Raw genomic sequence first — 19003 nt, forward strand, 5'->3', positions numbered from 1 at the left:
GAATACTGTAATACTGAAATGGTGGTAGGTGAATAACTTAATTTTAGTATAAAAGACAAAAGTATTAAAATAACTATAAAATTATGGATATAAAAAAGATAGAAATTGTGGCATCAGTAACATAAAGTATGTGTGTGTGTAAAAGTATAGCATTTTTGTACACAAAGTTAAGTTATCAGCTTAAAATAGACTATTATAACTATAAGATGTTTTGTGTAAGCCCCATGGTAACCACAAAGTATATACCTATAAAAGATATGTAAAAGAAAAAAATGAAGGAATGAAAACATATTGTTTTAAGAATGTACATGTTGGGGGGCTGGCCCCGTGGCCGAGTGGTTAAGTTCGCGCGCTCCGCTGCAGGCGGCCCAGTGTTTCGTCGGTTCGAATCCTGGGCACGGACATGGCACTGCTCGTCAGACCACGCTGAGGCAGCGTCCCACATGCCACAACTAGAGGAACCCACAACGAAGAATACACAACTATGTACCGGGGGCTTTGGGGAGAAAAAGGAAAAAATAAAATCTTTAAAAAAAAAAAAAAAAAAAGAATGTACATGTTGGTTATGGTATGGCAAAATCAGAGTGGCATGTGAGGAGATGAGAGTGAGGCTTGGACGGAAGAACTTTATTATACTCACAGATCCCAGGGAGGGGGTCATCACATGCCACACAGAGTCACAGGGTAAAACACCAGGGTGGTTAGGAGGCAGAAGGTAAGAGTGAGGGCAGAGTTTATGCCATGACCTTTATTGGAGTTTTTGCAGGGAAGGCATGGCAGGGCAAGGTAATCTGTTTAGGATTAGCTAGTTTGAATAATTCAGGTGGGTTTTAGGCTAGGAGTGGTCTCTGGTTGCCTGGTAACTGGCCCTGGGATGATTAAGGCAGAAGAATATTGCCTCCTGGAGTGTGTGAGCCAGAAAGAGGAGGTATGGCTCCAGACTGATTAGTTTGCATATCAAAGGCGTGCTCCTGGCTGGGCTCTTTTCTCTTTCTAAGAATTGGCTAGCCTCACGAGTCTCTCCACAGCTAGAAAGGTTTTTTTTTTAAAAAAAGATGTCAAAACATCCTAATATACAGAAAATAAAGAATATATAAAATAGAAATATCAATACAAGAAAATTAAGGAAGACAACAAGAGAGGAAAAGAGGGAGAAAAGAACTACAAGATAGAAAACAATTAATACAATGGCAATAGTAAATTCTTCTTAATAATTACTTTAAAGGTAAATGTATTAAACTCACTAATCAAAAGGCACAGAATGACTAAATGGATTTAAAAAAAACAAGATCCAACTAGATGCTGTCTATAAAAGACTCACTTTAGACATAAGGACACATAGGCTGAAAGTGAAGGGTTGGAAAGATTATATAATGATAAAAGGGTCAAATCACCAGGAGGATATAACAATGATAAATATATATGCACCCAACTTCAGAGCACCTAAACATATAAAGCAAACATTGACAGAACTAAAGGGAGTAATCAACAGCAATACAATAATAGTAGGAGACTTCCATACCTCACTTGCAGTAATGGATAGAATTTCAAGACAGAAAATCAATAAAGAAACAGAAAACTTGAACAATACTGTAGATTAAATGGAATTAAGAGGCATATACAAAATGATCCATCCAACAGCAGCAGAATATACAAGTGCACCCAGAACGTTCTCCAGGATAGATAACATGTTAGGTCATAAAACAAGTCCTAACAAATTTAAGAAGATTGAAGTCATACTGAGTATTTTTTTCTTCACAAATGGAATGAAACTAGAAATCAATATCAGAAGAAAAACTGGAAATTCACCAATATGTGCAAATTAAACAACATACTTCTGAATAACTAATAGATTAATGAAGAAATCAGATGGGAAATTAGAAAATATCTTGATACAAACAAAATGAAAACACAGCATACTGAAAATTATGGGATGAAGCAAAAGCTGTACTCAGAGGAACATTTATAGTGGTAATGCCTCCATTAAAAAAGAAGAAAAGATCTCAAATAAATGACCTAACTTTACACTTCAAGGAACTAGAAAAAGAACAAACTAAGCCCAAAGTTAGCAGAAGAAAGAAAATAATAAAGATGAGAGCAGAAATAAATGAAATAGAGAATAAAAAAACACTAGAAAAATCAACAAAACTAAGAGTTGGGTTTTTGAAAAAAATAAATAAAATTGATAGCACGTTAGCTAGACTAAGAAAAAAAGTGAGGGGCCAGCCCTGTGGCCAAGTGGTTAAGTTTGCACTCTCTGCTTCGGGGGCCCAGGGTTTCGTCGGTTCGGATCCTGGGCATGGACATGGCACCGCTCATCAGGTTGTGTTGAGGCGGTGTCCCACATAGCACAACCAGAGGCACTCACAACTAGAACATACAACTTTGCACAGGGTGGCTTTGGGGAGAAGAAGGAAAAATAAAGAAGATTTGCAACAAATGTTAGTGCAGGTGCCAATCTTTAAAAAAAAAATGAGAAGACAAAATGAGAAATGAAAGAGGAGACATTACAACTGGTACTGCAGAAATACAAAGGATCATAAAAGACTACTGTGAACAATTATATGCCAACAAATTGGATAACTTAGAGGAAATGGATAAATTCCTGGAATCACACTATTTACCGAGTCTGAATCATGAAGAAATAGAAAATCTAAACAGACTTACAACTAGTAAGGAGATTGAATCAATAATTAAAAACCTCCCAACAAAGAAAAGCCCACAATCAGATGGCTTCATGGGTCAATTCTACTATACATATAACAAAGAATTAGTGCCAATCCTTCTCAAACTCTTCCAAAAAATTGAAAAGGAAAGACACTTTGATCTCATTGAATGAGGCCAGCATTATCCTGATACCAAAGCCAGAATAAGACACTACAAGAAAAGAAAACTACAGGCCAACATCCTGATGAACATAGTTGTGAAAATCCTCAACAATATATTAGCAAACCGAATTCAACAGTACATTAAAAGGATCATACACAGTAACTAAGTGCGTTTTATTCCTGGGATTCAAGGATGGTTCAGCAGTATAGGGAGGTTGAGAACTTGCCCAGAACCACACAACTAGTAAGAAAAAGGGCCAGCAATTTAACTCAGCTAGTAGTAGGCTGTGATATCCCCATTTTACAGACCAGAAAACTGAAGTCAAGTGGCATTAAATCACTTAAGTAAAGTTATCGAGCAGGTGTAAGTGACTAAGGTAGAATAAGAATTCAGGTTTGATTACACTTGTTTTTTTCCCTCTAAACTACCTTAGAAATGTGTCCTCTGAGGGCATTTGGAGAGACCTGGTCAGAATGAGCAGGAAACCAAATTTCTGGGCTGCCATGTCCAATGCATGGCATGAGACTATCTTTAAGAATGTGGGAAGTGGTGATGTGGGAAAGGAAGGGGGATGGGAAGATGCTAAGGTTTGCTTTACCTATTGTTGGATGCAAATTGTCGATTTAAATGGACCATTAAATGGTGAATCACAGAAGGGCCAGAAGCCCAGCTTCACTCTTCACGGTCCCTGTGACCTTGAGCAGCTTCCCCGTGTGAAGAATGAATGGTCTATTCAGGCCTACTCAGGAGGGCTGCTTTGAGGATTAAATGAAGTAGGGCATGAGAAAGCTGCTGGAACTGAGCCTCAAACCCCGTAACCAAGAATTTTTCTTATGAAGAAAGAATCCAGTGAGTTAGAGAAATGGTGTCAACTGAGAAACCTCTTATTTGCTGATCCTCAGAGAGATGAGTGATGCCAGATGCAAAATGGCATTTTACATTTGCTGGAAGCCTTGAGCATCACCCAAAGCAGGAAGGTGGGACTCAGCTCCATCTTCTGAGGTTTGGTCCCTCAGGCAGAATAGGGAGAGGGGAGGACTACAGTCCTGGTTCTGATACTTTCCAGCAATGAGAACTGAAGCAAGTTCCCCAAACTCTTGGAGCTTCAGTTTCTTCTATTATAAAGTATGGATGCCAGAATTTAACTTACCTCACAGGCTATTACGGTATGAAATAAAATAATCTGTGTGACAGGACTTGGCATAGCGCCTGACACTTGTTAACAATTTATTGAATATCAACAACATCCTCCCTGCCTGATCCTAGTTCCCTGACAGGTTGAGAGTGACAGGAGCTTTCTGCAAAATGGGACAAAGACAAGTGCCAGCAGTTTTACCTGCTGGTCTTGCTCCCTGCGAGGTGGAGTCAGGTGACTCACCCAGCCTTTTTCTCATTTCTGTTCCTGTGAGGCTCACCCTGAGCAGGGAGTATGGAGAGCCGTCAGGAAAAAGCCAGTCGCCTACAGCTTCAGAAATGACGACAATCCCAGCTATGGGTCCTTATCTTTTTTATTCCTCTTGGAAAAAATCTTGATTTCTCCTGGAGAAACTCATAGTTAAAAATAGTTTTCAATAAACCTTCTTGATATATTTAACATGACTTCTAAAGTCATGATACTTTTTTGATTTTATCTGGGAAAACATTCTGTGAGGTCTGAGACAGGTCCTAACATGGTTAAAGCTTTTTACTGAGGTGTTTTCTCCCTCCCCATCTACTGCTATTCAAATTTCTGACATTACATGACACTTCAAAAACATGTGTAAATCAATAATCATGGATATGTGATTTAAAAAAAAAGAAATCTTAAGAATAATTATTCCTCATTTTTAAAAATTTCAAACTTGTAGAAAAAATCCAAGAGAAGCCCAATGAATCCATATACCCTTCACTTAGTTTCACCAATTTTTTTATTTTTAAATTTTTTTCCAGCTTTATTGAGATATAATTGATATATAACATTGTGTATGTTTAAGATATGCAATGTGGTGATTTGATACTCATGTCTATATGAAACGATTACCGCAATAGGGTTAGTTAATACTTACGTCACTTCACATAATTACCTTTTTATTTTTTGTGCTCAGAACATTTAAGATCACTCTCTTGGGAACTTTCTAGTGTGTAATACAGTATTGTTAACTATAGTCACCATGCTGTACATTGGATCCCTAGAACTTATTCATACTATAACTGGGAGTTTGTACCTTTGTTTTTTTGTTTTTTGTTTTTTTTAAGATTTTATTTTTTCCTTTTTCTCCCCAAAGCCCCCCAGTACATAGTTGTATATTCTTTGTTGTGGGTCCTTGTAGTTGTGGCATGTGGGACGCTGCCTCAGCGTGGCTTGATGAGCAGTGTCATGTCCCCGCCCAGGATTCGAACCAACGAAACACTGGGCCGCCTGCAGCGGAGCGCGCGAACTTAACCGCTCGGCCACGGGGCCAGCCCCGAGTTTGTACCTTTTAACCAACATCTCCCCATTTTCCTCACCCCCGCCAGCACCTGGCAACCAACATTCTACTCTCTATTTCTATGAGTTTACCTTTTTTAGCTTCCACATATAAGTAAGATCATATAGTATTTGTCTTTCTCTGTCTGACATTTCCTTTAGCATAATGCCCTCAAGGTCCACCTGTGTTGTGTAAAATGGCAGGATTTCCTTCTTTCTCGTGGCTAAACAATATTCCATTGTATATATATATATATATATATATATATATATATATATGCACCACATTTTCTTTATCTATTCATCCATAGATGGACACTCAGGTTGTTTCCATATCTTGGCTATTGTGATTATTGCTACAATGAACATGGGAGTGCAGATATCTCTTTGAGATCCTGATTTCATTTCCTTTAGATATATACCCAGAAGTGGGATTGCTGGATGATATGGTAGTTCTATTTTTAATTTTTTTAAGAACCTCCATCCTATTTCCATAGTGGTTTTACCAATTTCCACCAACAGTGCACAAGGATTCCCTCTTCTCCACATCTGCACCAACACTTCTTATCTCTTGTCTTTTTGGTGATAGTCATTCTAACAGGTGTGATGTGATATCTCATTGTGGTTTCAATTTACATTTCCTTGACATTTAGTGATGTTGGGTGTCTTCTCATGTACCTATTGACTATTTGTATATCTTCTTTGGAAAAACATCTATTCAGGTCCTATGCCTTTTAATTGGATTATTTATTTATTGCTACTGAATTGTATGAGTTCCTTATATATTTTGGATATTAACCCCTCATCAGATAGATGGTTTGCAAATATTTTCTCCCATTCCATAGGTCGCCTTTTCATTTTGTTGAGTCTTTCTTTTGTTGTGCAGAAGCTCTTTAGTTTAAGGCAGTTCCACTTGTTTATTTCTGTTTCTATTGCTTGAACTTTTGATGTCATATCCAAAAAATTGTTGCCAAAAACAGCATCAAAGAGCTTTTATCTTGTGTTTGCTTCTAGGAGTTTTATGGTTTCAAGTCTTATGTTTAAGTCTAGTCTGTTTCAAGTTAAATTTTGTGAGTGGTATGAGAGAGGATCCAATTTCAGTCTTTTGCATGTGATTATCCAGCTTTCCCAACACTGTTTATTGAAGAGACTATCCTTTCCCCATTGTATATTCTTGGCTCCCTTGTCAAATATTAGTTAACCATATGTGTGAGGGTTTATTTCTGGGCTTTTGATTCTGTTCATTGGTCTGTGTGTCTATTTTTATGGCAATACCATAGTGTTTTGATACTACAGCTTTATAACATAGTTTGAAATCAGGAAGTGTAATGCCTCAAGTTTTGTTCTTCTTTCTCAGGATTGCTTTGGCTATTCACGCAAAAGATAGTTCCAAATGAATTTTAGGATTGTTTTTTTCTGTTTCTATGTGAAATACCCTTGGAATTTTGATAGAGATTACATGGAATCTGTCTATCACTTAAGGTAGGATGGATATTTTAACAATATTAATCCTTCGTATCCAAGAACACAGGCTATCTTTACATTTGTTTGTATCTTCTTCACTTTTTTTCATCAAAGTCTTATAGTTTTTGTTATACAGATATTTCACTTCCTTGGTTGAATTTATTGCTAGGTATTTTATTCTTCTTATGCTATTGTAAATAGGATTATTTTCTTAATCCCTCTTTCTGATAATTTGTTGTTAGTGTATAGAAATGCAACTGATTTCTGCATGTAGATTTTGTATCCTGCAACTTTACTGAATTTGTTTATTAGTTCTAACAGGGGGAGTCTTTAGGATTTTATATGTATAAGATCACATCATCTGCAAACAGAGACAATTTTACTTCTTTGTTTCTGATCTGGATGCCTTTTCCTTCTTTTTTGGTTAATTGCTCTGGTTAGGACTTCTAGCACTATGTTGAATAGCAGTGGTGAGAGTGGGCATCCTTGTCTTGTTTCTCATCTTAGAGGAAAAGCTTTTAGCTTTTCACAATTGAGTACGATGTTTGCTGTGGGCCTGTCATATATAGCCTTTATTATGTTGAGGTAATTTCCTTCTGTACCCAATTTTTGGAGAGTATTTTTTATCATGAATTGATGTTGAATTTTGTCAAATGCTTTTTCTGCATTTATTGGGATGATCATATGTTTTTTACCCTTTATTCTGTTAGTGTGATTTATCACATTGATTCGTGTATGTTGAACCATCCTTGCATCCCAGGGATAAATTCCACTTGATCATGGTGTATGATTCTTTTAATGTGCTGTTGAATTCAGTTTGCTAATATTTTCTTTGAAATTTTTGAATCTATATTCATTAGGAATACTGGCCTATTTCTTTCTTTCCTTGGAGTGTTGTTGTCTGGCTTTGGTATCAGGGTAATGCTGGCCTCATAAAATGAGTTTGGGAGTATTCCCTCCTCTTCAATGTTTTGGAAGACTTTGAGAAGGATTGGCATTATCTTTCTTTAAATGCTTTGTAGAATTCACCTGTAAAAGCATCTGGTCCTGGGCTTTAGTTTGTTGGGAGGTTTTTGATTACTAAGTTCATCTCCTTAGTCAATATTGGTCTGTTCAGATTTTCTATTTCTTCAAGATTCAGACTTGGTGTGTGTTTCTAGGAATTTATCCATTTTTTCCAGGTTATCCAATTTGTTGGTGTATAATTGTTTACAGTGTTCTCTGTGATCCTTTGTATTTCTGTGGTATCATTTGTAAATGCCTCCTTTCATTTTGATTTTATTTACTTGAGTCTTCTCTTTTTTAGTTAGTCTAGCTAAAGTTTTGTCAATTTTGTTTATCTTTTCAAAAAAACCAACTGTTAGTTTCATTGATCTTTTCCTGGTCTCTTATTTATTTCCTCTCCACTCTTTATTATTTCCTTCCTTCCTCTACCTTTGGCCTTAGTTTGTTCTTCTCTTCTAGTTCCTTGAGGTGTAAAGTTAAGTTATTCTTTTGAGATTTTTCTTTTTTCTTAAGGTAGGCATTTATTGCTATAAATTTCTCTCTTAGAAATGCTTTTGCTGCATTCCATAAGTTTTGGTATGTTATGTTTTTATTTTCATTTGTTTCACGTTTTTTAAAAATGCCCTTTTGGTTTCTTCTAAGACCTGTTGGTTGTTTAGGAGTGTATTGTTTAATTTACACATATTTGTGAATTTTCCAGTTTTCTGCCTCTTACTGATTTCTGGTTTCATACCACTGTGGTTGGAAAAGATACTTGGTATGATTTCATCTTCTTAAATTTGCTAATATTTATTTTGTGACCTAAAATATGATCCATCCTGGAGAATGCTCCATGTGCACTTGAGAAGAATGTGTATTCTGCTGCCATTCACTGGAACTTCTATGTATGTCTGTAGGCCCATTGGCCTAAAGTATAGTTCAAGTCCAGCATTTCCTTATTGATTTTCTGTCTGGATGACCCATCTATTGTTGAAAGTGGGTATTGAAGTCTCCTACTTCTATTGTATTGTCATCTTTTTCCCTTCACATTTGTTAGTATTTGTTTAATATATTTGGGTGCTCTCAGTTTCAGTGCATATATTTATGATTAATATATCCTCTTGATGAATTGACCTCAATATCATTATAGAATGACCTTCTTTATCTCTTGTTACAATTTTTGAGTTAAAGTCTATTTTGTCTGATACAAGCATGTCTACTCTTGTCTCTTTTGGTTTCCACTTGCATGGAATATCTTTTTCCATCCCTTCACTTTGATCCTATGTGTGTCTTTGAAGCTGAGGTGAGTCTCTTGTAGGCAGCATATAGTTGGGCCTTGTTTTTTTATCCATTCAGCCTCTCTATGCCTTTTGATTGAAGAATTTAATCCATTTACATTTAGAGTCATTATTGGTAGGTAAAGACTTATTAAAGGCCATCTTATTAATTGTTTTCTGGCTGTTTTGTTCTTCCTATGTTTCATTCTTCTCTTGATGTCTTCCTTTGTGAACTGATGATTTTCTGTAGTGGTGTGCTTTGAATCCCTTCTCTTTATCTTTTATGTACCTACTGTAGGTTTTTGCTTTGTGGTTACCATGCAGCTTACATAAAACATCTTATAGATATAACTGTCTATTATACACTGATAACTTAACTTTGATCACATAAAAAATCTCTACCTTTTTATTCCCCTCCTCTTATATTTTTGATGTCATAATATACCTGTTTTTATATTGTGTGCTCATTAACAAATTGTTTTAGCTATGATTATTTTTAATACTTTTTTCTTTTAACCTTTATGCTTGAGTTAAGTGGTTAACACATCACTATATTACAGTATTAGAATATTCTGAATCTGATTATATACTTATCGTTACCAGTGTGTTGTATATTTTTATATGTTTTCATGTTACTAATTAGCATCCTTCATTTCAGCTGAGAGAACTCTTTTCAGAATTTCTTGTAAAGGCAGGTCTAGTGGTGATAAACTCCCTCAGCTTTTGTTTGTCTGGGAAAATCTTTGCTAGATAGGATATTCTTGGTTGCCAAGTGTTTTTTCTTTTAGTACTTTGAATTTAACATCCCACTCTCTCCTGGCCTGTTAGGTTTATGCTGAGAAGTCTGCCGATAGCCTTGTGTGGGTTACCTTGTAAGTCACAAGCTTCTTTTCTCTTGCTGCTTTTAAAATTCCCTCTTTTCCCTGGATTTTTGACAATTTTATTACAATGTGTGGTGGAGAAGATCTCTGATTTTGTTTGGGGACCTATGAGCTTCATGAACTTGGATGTACAAATCTCTTCTCAGATTTGTGAAATTTCTCAGCCATTATTTCATTAAATAAGCTTTCTGCTCCCTTCTCCTTCTCTTCTTCTCCTGGGACTCCAATAATTTGCAGATTGTTTCTTTTGATGGTATCCTATAGATCACATAGGTTTTCTTCACTCTTTTTTATTCTTTTTCCTTTGTTCTCCTCTTGCTAGATAATTTCAAAGGTCCTGTCTTCTAATTCATTGTATTTTTCAGCTCCAGAATTTCTGTTTAGTTCTTTTTTTAATCATTTCTATCTCTTTGTTTAGTTTCTTCTAACTAAACAAAGAAGTATTGTTAAATGCTTCTTGGAATGTTATCAAATGTTGCCTTCTCTTGAGTTCCTCAAAATATGGATGTCTTCAGCTTGGGTTTTACAAAGACACAGAAACTGTCCTCTAACCTGGGCATTCCATAAAACCTGATTGCACGTTATTCACTACAATCTTTATTCATCTGAGAGTATAGGGTTTCAATTAGGAAGATCTCTCTTTGGGGCAAAATCCAACTCTTCTTACTGCAGTTGCCAGGGCCACAGCAAAGTCCTTGGCTGTGCAGGAGTCTGAAGGTAAAGGTGAGAATCCTGGGAGCAGAGTGGAAGGAGCTGTGGAAGAGGCACAGACGTGGAACCTGGGCCAAGTAAGGGGAGCTCACAGGCTCATTCCCAGTAATGATAGATATGCTTTGCATATCTCTCAGCTCAGAGCCACAATCATATCCTCTGGATAATAGAGTTAAGGGGCACTGGTATGAAGAACAACACATCATTTCAGAGGGTTTCAGAAAGGATGGGGGGTGGGAGTGGAAGTTTATTGGACCTGGGAGGAGGAGGCTAGAGGGAAAGATCACAGAACTAGGCCCTAGTTCCTGCCCTGCCAGTGACTTCCTAGGTGACCCAAGGAAATCACTTCTCTCTGAGCTTCAGTTTGTCCTCTGCCCAATAGAGGTTTTAGCTGTTGCCTCCTGGTCATCTCCATTGAGACTCAGAAATATATTACTAAAACACACTGGAAGTAGTAAGGTCAATAGTTTAATGTTGATGACTTATTAGCAATGTGTAAAATATTTTATCAATAAATGAAATAATATTGGTCAGGGTTTACTGCTGTGTCTGACTCTCAGTATGAACAGCAAGCTTTGTGGCACTGTTCCATTATTTGCTCTCCAGCTCCATGGTAGCCTTGAAAATAACAGCCCAGATCCCAATTTAGCCATCAGAGGGAAAAGAATAGAGTAGAGCTCTTTCAAAGGCTCATTCCAAAAGAATTGTCATTATTTGACCTATCTGCTGGTTACCTGGAAGACCTCACTTGCAAAGCTATCTGGATTTAACTTAACTTGGAGTCGACTTAGTGCAAAAAGTATTCTCCTCAGGGAAATTTGGCAAAAACAATTACAGGCAATGGTTTTAACTTCCTGGCTGCATGAGGTTGTAGATAACATTTGGGGCAAATGAGACACTAGCCAAAGAGCTTAAAGGAAAAGCTGGTAAATTAGATGTCCATAGGGGTTTTGAAAAGCGCTGACATATTCCTGGAAGTTTAGAAGGCCTTGCACATGTGTAGGGGTATATACATGCCTATGGCTATGAGCATGCTCAAGAAAGACATGCAATGGCCCTAAGCATTGACCTCTGGCTGACCTTGTGGCTTTTTCCAAGCAGCAAGTAAAGTCTAAGACAGAGTTTTTAATTGCTTGGCTAATTCTTGAAGGCATACCCCAAAAGGCTCACAGAGCTCCTTATGAAAGACTGGGAGATTTATTAGTTCCAAGCATTTAAGGTAATCTTGTCCAATCCTTAACTGACCACTAAGCTAATCAGTAGGACTCCAGTGTCCACACACAACAAAGAATACAGACTCTACAGAATTAGTTGAGAAAAGTCACTAAACAAACAACAACTATAACAAGCAGTAACAGCAACAAACCTTGGAGAGCAGGGAGAATCTGACTTCAGAGTTGCCATCTTATATTATTTTAAATGTCCAGTTTTCAACAAAAGACTATAAGACATACAAAGAAACAAGAAGGTATGGCCCATAAAAAAGGAAGGGAGGGAAACAATCAATAAAACCTTTCTCTGAAGAAGCCCAGACATGGACCCAACTAGACAAAGACTTTAAATCAGCTATTTTAACTATGTTCAAAGGAAACCATGTTTAAAGAACTAGGAAAGTATGAGAATAATGTCTCCAATAGAGAATATCAGTAAAGAGATAGAAATTATTTTTTAAAAAAGAACCAAATAGAAATTCTGGAGTTGGAAAGTATAATAACTGGAAAAAAAAATTCACCAGAGAGGTTTAACATCAGATTTGAGCAGACAGAAGAAAGAACAAATGAACCTGAAGATATGTCAATTGAGATTATCCAGTCTGAGAAATAGAATGGATAGAAATGAACACAAGACTTCTAGTTTCCATTCCAACATGTAGAGATCTTTGGAGTTGTTATCCTCAAAACAAGAAAAAAGCTGAACAAACTGAAAATCAACAAGTCTTCTTAGGTCAACCAGAGAATTGCAGTCACATGGCAAATAGCCACCCCAAAAAGTGAAGACAGGTGAATACAGAGAATCACAGCTTACCAGGAGCAGAAGCCACCACTGAGTAGATGTTTTCTGAGTTGCTACAAACTTTTAGTTAATTTCCAGCCTGAAAAGGCTGATTCTGGCAAATTTTTGCCAGATTTTTCATTGCTTTCATAGAGGACAGAATTTTTCAGAGGTTTTATGTCATCATTTTTGTCACTTTCTCCCCTGCTGTTCATGACCTCTTCCAGGGTTTGGCCAGAGCAGCAAGGGATAATCCTTTGTAGTTAAAATAATTCCCTCATTTAATTGAACCAGCTTTGCTGGGTGACAGTACCTTGAAATCATAGAAACCTGGTTTAGAACAGATATCCTAGTCAAATTACTTTTTGAAATCTCTTTATCTTAACCATAAAGTATGGTAATATTCTGAAGTCAATGAACCTATATCTGAATCCTGTTAAATGGCTGCAACTACGTTATTATTTCATCGTGTAGGTAAAACATGAAGTCTAACCAGTCTTCTATGATTGAACTTTCAGATACATTATTTTTTTTAGATATTAGCCCCCCCACATTACTATCCTTTTATTTTATTGAGATCTCAAATTTGCTTTTGATTAACAATCAAACCTTAAAAGGTTCTCTGAGGGAAATAAAACCTGAAAAGGAGAAACTGAGATCAAATTATTTAAAATAATTTTTGAGCGTTCATAGTTCCATTGGTGCTAAAATATATCTGAACATGGAATGGAATTCAGAACCCCATGAAGGAGAGTTGGTAGCCAAAGAGTTGATGTCACACAGCCCACCACCTAACAGGCAGAGTTGGAGCTTGATGGTGGCTGTCCATTCTGCCAGCTCTGGTGGAGACTGCGCTTCTAAAAGCAAGCTCTTCAAATTTATATCTTAAGTACTCCTAACAGGAATAATTAGAATTTTTCTTTCTCAAATTAAAGGTTTGAGAAATTCCTGATAAGATGTACTGTTCCCTAAAGTTCATGTTAATTGTAATTTTTTTGTACTGTCGGCATGCATCCAGCTATGAAGACTTAGGTGCTGGTAAGTATGCTTCAGCAGGGGGTTGCTTATCCTTCTCTCCTGGCTCACTTTTCCCCAGTTTCAGGGAGTTAGATTAAACAAATTGCTTATTCACACAAATTGGATTTCCTGGGCAGACTTAAGAGGAAAAATGGCAATTGTCAGTGGGAGAATTAGAAACTCTTTTTCCTAAAACACATATCACTTACAAAATGAATTTGTATATTCTTAGTATAGTCAAAGATAACATTTTAAAAAAGTCATTCCCATAATCATTCCCACAGGAGATTTTTAAGCCTGATGTACAGTGCGGGGTTAATTCTAACTCTGAAAGTGAACATATTTCAGGAAGGCTATATGTTTGTGAGTAAAACCATTTGCTCAAGCAGAGGCCTGTTTGTTATTTACGGCTGCACATTACTGCAGGTGAAAGGGAGAAAAAGATTCTTCCCACTTTCCTTCCTTCCTTCCTTCTCCCTGGATTTTGCATTTCAATCCTGTCCCATTCATAAATAAACCCTGTTCCCTATCTCTGGGCCAGCTTAGGATCCTAGGTCTCCCTGGGAAGACTCATTTGTGTTTTACATGCATAAAAATCTGTGATTTGGGGTTCATCCTTCCTCCACTAGAGGAAGCATCTTGAGTTGCTAAGTGGCTGTGTGGGGAGGGGAGCTTCATTCACTGCTTGCCTGCACTTCTCTGCCTAGATAAATCTAAAGTCAACACCGTAATTATGTTCTGCATTGGTGGCGGTATCCTGGTGGCCATGCTCGTGCTGATAGGTGTTGTCATCTGTCTTTACGTCCAAGTAGCCAATGCATTGAAGTGAGTGACGTGGGTAAGAGTGAATAGCACTCCCCTCAAATGGGATTCCTGGGGCTCTCTGTTTGAGCAGGGCCATTCCTTGCCCTGTGGCCACACCCTGGGTGAGGTCGGGAACAGCAGGCAGGTTTGAAAAAGCAAAGTGGGTGCATAGAATCTTGGCTTCCTCCCCTTCTGGCTTGGGGCTGTGAGCTCATAAGCAGAGTGTTCTCAGCTGGTGGCTCTGTGTGTCACCGCTGCTCTGCTGTCCCTTGACCTCGCTGAGGTGACCCTCAGCTGGTTAAATCAGTGCAGTGGCTGGGCCCTCCTGCTGCCCCAGGCTGCAGACGGGACTGCGGGCGAGGCAGCCTCGTGTTCACGCGGAGCACGGGCTGAATCCGTCTCCTCTGGCCTGAGCTGGGGAGCCCTCAGGGTGTCCTCTCACTCACTGCCATGGCCTTGGGGACAGGGAGGTGGGCCTGTAGGACTATGGGGAGTCTGAGCTGTGTGGAGATCCTGGGGGACACTTTACAAGGGGATGTAGATCAAACAAGAGATAATTAAACTGCGGGGAGAGGAACCTTCAAACATGGGAGAGGTTGGTTGTCAGAAGCGGCGATGTTCCTGTTCTGGGCGTGTTAGGCCTGGGAGCTGGCAGGTAAATCCTGGGACCCGGGGGACAGCCGACTGTGGCACCGTCCCTGCCCTGCTCTGCACTTGGCGGGCCTGCAGTGATCAGCAGTGACCCGCCCCTGCAGTCCACTCTCCCTTATTTGCTGTAACCTGATCTTGGGCTGCCAGCAATCTTAGGAGAGGAGGGGATTAGACAGGGTTTAGGACAGGGCAGGGAGCCTTAATTTCAGGCTGGTGTCACGTGTTTGCTTGGGCCCAGCTCTGAACTTCCCAGATCCCCCTGACACTTGTAACAAATGGACTGAGAAGAAAAATTCTAATCCCATGCTTGTGTGTGTATGTCTTTTCTTAAGAGTTCCAATGGTACCTGCTTGTTTGGCCTTAAATAATAATCCAGCCATGGTCACCCAGGACAAGGTCGCCACAGCCATCACCACTGGGTCTTATCCCAACCTCCAATGCTGTGACGAGTGTAGCTTGTATGCCGACTTTGATTCCCTGCCACCGTGCTTCTGTGACGTAAACGAGGGACTCTGACTTGGGCGGGCACAAATATCCTCATGAGCAATATTTCTTAGTACAATGTTTTATTATTCAAGTTTTATAGTGTTTACATTATATTATGTACTGCAGAACATATTTATGTCCTTTTGAATAAATGCAATATTGAAAATAATTTTCCCTGCCTCCAGTATTTTTATTGTTGTTAGTTATAAATGTACTTGAATTTGTGTATTACCCACTTTGGGACTTGGGGCAACTAGCTTGTAATATTATATTGCAATATAAGGAGAGTTAGAGTGGAAAATAAAAAGCATCTAGCACACCTCCAACCCCAGAAGAAAAATATGTATTGATCTTGGAGCGTTTCCAGTTTCAGACCTAGCTAAACTTCCCAAGATGGAGTAACATCATCCACTCTCACCCAGCTACTCTTCCATGGACAATTATGTTACATTGTCCTGAAGAACACCCGGGTGAATGGCACCCCGGAGAGAGTGAGGACAGCCAGGTAGGACGTCTCTGGGATTAGGTTGCCTGATCTGTGTAGTGATAGGGTTGAGCTCAATCACGTTAAAAGGACTTTTAGAAAACCTGAGATTCCTCCTCCTGCCATCCTCCACCTCTTCAGAAGCAAATTTCTTCCTGCTTGGATCGCTTTAACACTGACTTTTGCTGACTCAGCTGTCACTGTCTGACTGCTATAGGAACCTCCAGCTGAATGCCAAAGCCCAGATTCTCTTGATCTCAGCAGTAGGATGCACCCCTTGCGCTTCTGCTCATCAAATTCCTTCTGTTCCTGCCCTTTCCACTGACCCGTCTGGATCCCTTTCTCCTCACAGACTCCCCATCTGTAACCACAATGTGTACTTATTCTTGTTAACAAAACTCTTGCTTTGTGAGCATCACATATTTTTCTTAATGTAAAGAATGAATTAGTAGTAGGTGTTTACCTACTAAAAGGGGTGAAAAAGGACAAAGAAATAGACAAAAACAGCTACTACCTCCAGGCTGACAGGGAGCGAACAGTGATAGAACTAAGCATTCAGAAGAGGCCACCTCTGGGCTGAGTTTCGGTCCTCTCAGCCCAGGGTTTACTGATAAAGGAATATTCAACACTTTAGTGCTGGCGAAATTTGCCAGAAGGTGTGGGAGCTGGAGCTGCTCTCACAGAGCAGCCCTTGGAATGGCTGAGAAAATCTCTGGAGGCTGAGTGCTCCCAGCCCCAGTACAATTTTAGGAAGCAAATTCAATGCATCTTCCCTAGAGCCTGCTCTGAGACCTTCGAGCTGGATGTGACCTATCCTTCTTGAGTTCCTGGAGCAGTTTCTCCCTCTCCTCGCATCTACAGCTCTGGCTTTGTTTTAGGCGTTCACGTGTTCTTGGATTTTCTCTTGCCACCAGCAAGCTCCATGTCAGACAGAGCACATCCAAACACATCTGAACTCCACTTAGTGGACGGCACAGTGCCCAGCTACCTGAGACCCTGCACAAGCACGATCCATATGTGGGGCATACGCCTGACTTCCAGGCATTGCAGGGTCCGTGCGGGAGGCAGGATGGGGCAAGGGCTCTTTGAGACACCCCTGTGGTGGGCAGTGGAGACAGAGTGTAACATGGTGCTTTAGAGGCAGACAGACTTGGTTCAAATCCAACTCTACCTTTCACTAGCTATGTGCTAGCTTGCATAGTGACAGTGAGGATTAAGTAAGATCAGGTATGCCGCCCTCCAGGCCCTAGAACCCCGTGATCTCTTGGTAAATTGCCAGTGGCCTGAACCACGTTTGTCTCCTGACGGCTAACCCAGGGTTCTCTCCCCTCTGCTAGTCCCCCTCCCAGAGAAGTGACCACAAAGCTCTCATACTCAGTGGTGATGGTTCAGGGAGCTGGGAGATATGCCTGTAGGAGAGAGAGAGAGGGGTACAGTAAGAAAGCCCGGGGTTGAGGGAGGAGTGCGGAATCTGTGGACACAGCTGAGCATGACCCTTAGTAATCAGAAGGGTCCCCACCACATATGCATGCCCCCTGCTCACACTTACACTAGGACATCCAGTCCCCGCCTGGTACACAGCAAGCCCCAGAAGTCCCCGAGCTTACGGGAACTGTGTAAAGCTGTGCCAGGTACCTTGGTGAGTGTCCAAGCTCCTTGTGAGCACAACTTCCAGATGTCACAGGTGCTGGCCTTGCCACTGCAGCACTGGCATGAGGCCAAATACCTGGTTCAGGGACCTAACTAGGAATATGTTCCCCTGGGTCACAGTCTGGTATTGTGCCCTCCCCAGGAACCCTGATGTCCGAGAGCCAAGGAAGGTTTTCTGGACTGCAGGATAGTGAGAATAACATACAAGGGTTGAGGGCAACCAGGAAGGGTTTCAATCTAGAAGGCCCAGTCTACACCTGCCTTTACCTCTACAGAGCTGCTGGGAAGATTCATCCAAAATCAGTCATCATTTTCCTGCTCAGAAAGTTCCGACTGAACTTAGAATAAAACCTAAACTCCTCATCTGGCCTACAGGTCCTTCGCCATTTGACCATTACCTGCCTCTCTTTTCCATCCTCACTTCCTACCTCCGTCTCCTTTGCTCACATCCCCCACACTGGCCTGCCTTGCCTTATTTTGCAGACACACCTAGCTGGTTCCTGCCTCAAGGCCTTTGCATTTGCCTGTTCTTTTGCCTACAATGCATACCCCAAGCCCAGATCTCACACGAATGTCTCTCTCTTTCTTTCTTTGCTCAAATTTCATCAAGATGTCTTTCTTCCCACCTAGTATTGCTTCCCTTCCAAAGCAGTCACTCTTTACCCCGTCACCCTGTTTTATTCTATTTATAGCACCTCTGCTATCTGTAACTTATTTTTCTTTGTTTGTTGTCTGTTTTCCCCACTTAGAGGACAAGTTCCACAAGGGCAGGGGCTAGGCTTCTCATGTCCAATCTGTATATCAGGGCCTAGAAGGGTAGCTAATGAATATTTGTTGAAAGAATGAGTGAGTGAAAAGAGGGCAGCCCCACATACAAGTTCCTTGTGAGTACACCTTCCTAATGTCACAGGTGCTGGCCTTGCCACTGCAGCACTGGGCTCACCTTGGACGCAAGGATTCTTTTCTCTCATCGTAAAACATAGTGCCTGAGGCGCTTTAGTTTACCTGCTTCAGGGTCTCGGGACAATGGTTTGAAATTCCTGGCAACTAGACCTGGATCTGCACTTTCTTTTTCTTCCCCATCCTGTGATCCCTCCTCCTCTCCCTCAGTGTCAGTGCCTCGGCAGGCATCAGTGACCTAGCTGGACCCAGAGTTTGCCCAGGTGCCTCCCACCCCCCAGCTGCTACTTTCCCCAAAGGCTTTAGTTTTTGGAAAAGACCAGTGAAGGCTTAAGATGTCAATGATGCTACCCCCTTCGTGATCTGAGTAAATACCAGGGCAAAGGCACAACTCCAAGTGAGTGCCACAAGGAATTACTTACCATGT

The 19003-nt window shown here is 40.1% G+C and overlaps 1 protein-coding gene across 1 annotated transcript; it reads left to right on the forward strand.

Moving 5' to 3' along the window:
* The first annotated feature begins 13171 nt into the window (after positions 1-13171).
* On the forward strand, positions 13172-15628 carry FAM24B (family with sequence similarity 24 member B). The gene is made up of 2 exons (XM_070504509.1): positions 13172-14426; positions 15266-15628. Exons 1-2 carry the CDS (start codon positions 14335-14337, stop codon positions 15570-15572), a joined length of 399 nt encoding a protein of 132 aa, XP_070360610.1. The 5' UTR covers positions 13172-14334; the 3' UTR covers positions 15573-15628.
* The last annotated feature ends 3375 nt before the right edge of the window (positions 15629-19003 follow it).

Source organism: Equus asinus, chromosome 2, assembly GCF_041296235.1.
Source record: "Equus asinus isolate D_3611 breed Donkey chromosome 2, EquAss-T2T_v2, whole genome shotgun sequence".
NCBI lineage: Eukaryota > Metazoa > Chordata > Mammalia > Perissodactyla > Equidae > Equus > Equus asinus.